Source organism: Gracilinanus agilis, chromosome 4, assembly GCF_016433145.1.
Source record: "Gracilinanus agilis isolate LMUSP501 chromosome 4, AgileGrace, whole genome shotgun sequence".
Lineage (NCBI taxonomy): Eukaryota > Metazoa > Chordata > Mammalia > Didelphimorphia > Didelphidae > Gracilinanus > Gracilinanus agilis.
Window position 1 is genome coordinate 461551512 of NC_058133.1, and position 5244 is coordinate 461556755.

Genomic DNA, 5244 nt, shown 5'->3' on the forward strand with positions numbered 1-5244 from the left:
CCCACCCCCCGGAGCGGCGCCCAGCCTGGCACAGAGGCGGAGAAGCTCTCCAGAAGAGCCGGGAGCATTCAGGAGTCCGTCCTTCCCCAGGCTCCCCGCAGCCCCTTCTCCTCGCTGAGCTGAAGAGCGTCGGCGGGGCAGAGCAGGGGATGGGACACACCAGTCTGAAGGAGACCCGGGCTGGGAGCGAGCAGGCATCGCGGGCCCTGGACACACTTACCCACCCGGAGCAGAAGTCTCGTCATCTCCGCTGTCCTCAAGCCGTGAAGCCACAGGATGGAGGCCACTTTTATGGCCACGGGGACGTCCCTTCAAAGGACGGGCCAGCCCCGGGCCAGCCCCGCGTGATTCATGGGCTCCTGTCATCCGGTGCAGGAACGCATCTCCCCGGAGTCACGGCGCCCCCGCAGAGCCCACCTGCCGGTCCTCCCCTCAGAGCCACCTGCTGGCCCTCCCCTCAGAGCCCACCTGCCCGTCCTCTGGCCCGTCACCCGGTGCAGGAACGCATCTCCCGGGAGTCACGGCGCCCCTGCAGAGCCCACCTGCCCGCCCTCCTTGCACAGCCCACCTGCTGGTCCTCCGGCCCGTCACCCAGTGCAGGAACGCATCTCTCCGGAGTCGCGGCGTCCCCAGAGCCCACCTGCCCGCCCTCCTTGCACAGCCCACCTGCTGGTCCTCCGGCCCCACTCATCGGATGCAGAAATGCATCGCCTGGAAATGGCGGAGTCCCCAGAGCCCACCTGCCCGCCCTCTAGAAGAGTGTCACTGGGCTGAGAAGTCCAGCACATGCCCCCCGGCCCTTGGCACAGAGCCCATCTCCATTTCTACCACCCGGATCATGTCACAGATCTTTTTTTTTTTTTAAACCCTTATCTTCCATCTTAGAATCAATATTGGTTCTAAGGCAGAAGAGTGGTAAGGGCTCAGCAGTGGGAGTTGTGTCTTACCCACAGGGTCAGGGAGCTAGATTTGAGACAGAATTTAAACCCAGGACCTCCAGACTACAGGTCTGGGCATTCTATCCACTGAAACACCTAGCTGCCCCCATGTCACAGATCTAAAGTGAGAAGGGACCTTAGTGACCATCTAATATAACCCTTCTTTTTTACAGAGAACAGGATGTCAAAGCCAGGAAAATCTAGGAGACTTGCCCAAGGTCACATCCACTCCCATCCTTGGCACTCTTCCTCCCTTCTCTATTCCTCTTTTCATACTCAGACTTTCTCTCCTGGGTAGAATGTGAACTCTTTGAGAGTAGTGACTATTTTTGTCTTTGTATCCTCAGGGTAGCAAATGAGCAGAGAGGTGGTGCAGTGGCCCTGGAGTCAGGAAGACCAGAGTTTGAATCCAGACCCTTATTAACTAAGTGACCCTAGGTAAGTTGACTCTATTTCCCCATCTGTAAAATGGAGATAAGAGCACCTAATTTTCATAGGATAGATGAGCAAGATAACATTTGTAGAGAGCATTGCAAAACATAACATGTTATATAAATGCTATTATTATTATGAACACAGTGATGGCACATAATAAGCCTTTAATAAATTGGCTGTTCATTGATTGACTAACTGGGAATCAGTTCCGTATTTGGTACTTAGTCCCTATCCCTAGTACCTATTCTCCCCTCCCTGGTAAAAATCTAACTTAAGAAGCAAGGCACTGAAGATGCCTAGACAGACTTTCTCAGTTCCTCATTGGTACTTAGAACCTTTTTGGACACTCTTCCCCCCTCTTACTGGTACTCAGTTTCTTCCCCCTGATACCGCCCTCCTATGGCCATTCCTCATGCTTTGACTCTACACAAAGATTGAGAAATTTCAAAACCTCTCTGCTGAGTAAACGAGAACCTCTGAAGAAATCCCTACACGTTTTTAAACACTTTAACATCACACTTCTAACACTTGCTATTAAATACATATCAGGGTTCCCATATTCATGAAACACTTTAAATTTTTTTCCAATTAACACGTATTTTTTCTCCCTCTTGCTTCCTTATCACCTCCCTTCTCTTCTTGTAACAACCATAGTCAATCCAAAATTCCCACACTGATTATGTCCAAAAATGTGTCTTATTCTGCATCATGAGTCAATCACCTCTATATTAGGAGAGGGGTTGCATTCTTCATCACTGTCTTCTGGAAGTGCTCTTGATCACGATGGCATCAATGAGGGCTCCTAATTCTTTCAGAACTGTTCATTTTTACCATGTTGTGGCTATAAAATAAACTTAGCCTGGATAAATACTTCATTGTGCATCAGTTCTCACTAGCTCAAGAAACTGTTTTTATTTTTTACAATGCAATAAGATTCCATTTTATTCATATGCCATAATTTGTTTAGCTCATTCCCCAGATGATAGGTTCTTAGTTTCCCAGTTTGTTTTTGTCTTTGTCTTTGGGCTTGTTTGTTTTGGGGGCTTTTTTTTTTTTGCCACTACAAAAAAAGCTGTTATCAATTTTTTTTATGTTTAAGATCTTTTCTTTCCTTGATCTTTTTGAGTTATAGACCTACTTGAATGATTGCTGGTTGGTTCAATGGGTATGCACAGCCTAGTAACTTTGGGTATAGTTCCAAATAGTTTTCCAGAAAAGCCAAACCAATTCACAGACCAACAGTTCAATGTACCTATTTTCCTTAAGCTCCTTCTACATTTAACTTTTTTTTTTGGTGGCAAATTAACTTTGCTAATCTGATGAGTGTAAGGTGCAACTTCAGAGTTGCTTTAATTTCATTTCTCCAATAATGAGTGATCTGTGGCATTTTTTTTTCCTATGGCCATAAACAAGTTGAATTTCTTCCTTTTAGAACCACGTCTCCCCATCCCTTTGGCTATTTATATCACGGGCTTGCCTGGACTACTGCAGTATCCTCTTTTCTGACCCCCTAATAGCAGATAGTTGCCCAAATTCATTTAGATATTTTTGTTTTTCTGCTGGTTCATTTCTTGGATTTTGTCTATTAGCTTTTGTCTCTCCTTTTACCCTGAAGCCACTTCCTGCCCTGAGCTTTTCACTTTAAAATGTTTTCAATTAGATTTCTAAGACACAAGACCAAACCATCCTTACCAGCCTTTATGTTGAAAATAAAGGACCTTGTTGCAAAAAAAAAAAAAAATGACATAAGGGCAACATGGATGGTTCTGACAGTGTCCTAATAGACAGACTCAGGTGCTGATTTATAAGAAAGGCTTTTTTTTAATCCAAATTCTGCTCCTGGTGGATGCACCTCATAACCTCTTATGCAGGGTGCTAGGGTCCATCTACACTGGGAGAGACCACCACAGAAGTATGGTGCAAGGAGACTTCACAGTTATTGAAGAGAAACTATTTCAACTTGGTCTGGAGCTGGGGCCAGGATAAAGGGCAACTGTGATGGACAAGAGGAAGTTCCAAATGTCACATGTCTACAAGAAAGTTAAGGGCATGACCTTCCTGTACATGCCCAAGAGCTCATGAAGACCTAGAACAAAAGGGATCAAATACATTGTTTTCAAGCAGCTGAATGCAGGGCTTTCTCTATATGAGCCATTGTTTGACTTTTCCCCCACACTTGGATATATGCAGGTGTATTGAGGAAGTTGGGGGTGGAGGGAGAAGCTAGTCCTGGCCTCTTGTCAAAATGGTTAGTGCCAGGGAGAAAGCCTCCAGCGGTTTCTAGTTAGTACCTTCCCTGCTATTTTCTATTTTTCCTGAACATAGGCTTTTTGTAGATTTGTCTCCCCTGTTAGATCACAAGGCTTTCGAGTTCAGGGATTGTCTGCTCCCTCTTTTTTGTATCCCCAAGGCTTAACGTAGTGCCGGGCACATAGCAGGCACTTAATGCTTATTGAGAAGTTAAATTCCATTCCTGAAAAAACTGGAGACATTGTCTCAAGGATGCTGTTCTGGTCATTCCATTACCAAAGACCATTCGATGAACTTCAGCCAGTTACTATCTCAGTGCCTGTCTCCTCCTTTGTAAGATAAGACAAGAACACAGATTACACTGGGCACCCATATTAGAGAACAGCTGAAACGATTTGTAGCATCAGTTAGAACTGGGACAGCAGCAGCTCATCCAGTCTAAACTCATTAGACATCAAGACTGTAGGTAGCAGAGTGGAAAGTGCATCATGCTGTCACTCAAGTTCACCTAATCTACAACCACACCCCCTTTCTTAAAAGAACCCTTACTGCCTTAGTAACAACTCCAAGATAGAAGGGCACGGGCTAGACAATGGGGGTTAAGTGACTTAGTCCCACATCGAGGTAGTGTCTGAGGACAAATTTGAACCCAGAACTTACCAATTCCAAGGTTGACACTATCCAAGGAGCCACCTACCTAGCTGCCCCTCCACCTTCTTCATTTTATGTGAGAAAAGTCCCAGAAAGATGTGACATGTCCAAGGACACACAACCAATTAGTGAGATGACTTAGTCACTTTTTTTTGTGTAAGATGAACAGAGATAAACTTGACCTTGAGAAGGGACCTCACAGGCTGTGTTTAGCCTGAAATTCCCATCCCTTTCTAAGGGGTTGACCCATCTGTCAACTTGGATGGAAAAAGAAAACATCATTTCAACATAACTGGTTTTCTTTGTAATACCAGGTTATCTTGAGGTCCATAAGCTTCATGGGACTGCCATGGGGTGTGTAACACAAAAATAGTTAAGAAACCCTTGTGTAGTCTAAGAGGACCAGAGCATCAGTACTGCTGAGCATATAGACAAAATGGTTTCAAATCCCAGCTTAACCTTTAGGTGGCCTTGGGCAAGTCACTTGCACAACTCATTGTTCCTTCACCTACATCCCTGTGAACTTCGAAGCCAAATTCATATTCTTCCCCAACTAGATTTAGCCCCAGACTCTGCTCTTTGGTGGGTGCTTCACTCTAACCACTACAAAAGCTCCACATTAGTCCAAGTTTTAGTGGTATCCCACTCTGCTAATCCAATTTGATATCGTTAAGGACAGATTTTATGTAAACTTGGTTTATATCTCCCTAGGCCTAGTGCTGAGATCGTCAGACTTTTTCTAAACAGAGCTCTGATTATTGGTATACTGAGAAAACATCCTCCACCAATGTAGACTGGCAACCATTTTTGCAATTTGAAAGTTGCTTAGGGAGGGGACGGGAAGTTCAGTGATTTGACCAGGATAACAATTATTACATTAGGACTTAAATTCATGTTCACTTCCACTGTTTGTGGCTCACTTTGAAGTGGTACTAAGATGTGCTTTTTGATTCTCTGCATTTATGGAACT

At 45.0% G+C, this 5244-nt stretch overlaps 1 protein-coding gene across 1 annotated transcript in view; it reads right to left on the minus strand.

Annotated features, from left to right (window-relative positions):
* The window catches only part of LOC123247165 (oviduct-specific glycoprotein-like), an 11905-nt gene extending 11707 nt beyond the window's left edge, over nt 1-198 (minus strand). The window contains 2 exon segments of the mRNA XM_044675967.1: nt 33-70; nt 73-198. Coding sequence (XP_044531902.1) covers nt 33-70; nt 73-198 — 164 coding nt within the window.
* Nucleotides 199-5244: the final 5046 nt, after the last annotated feature.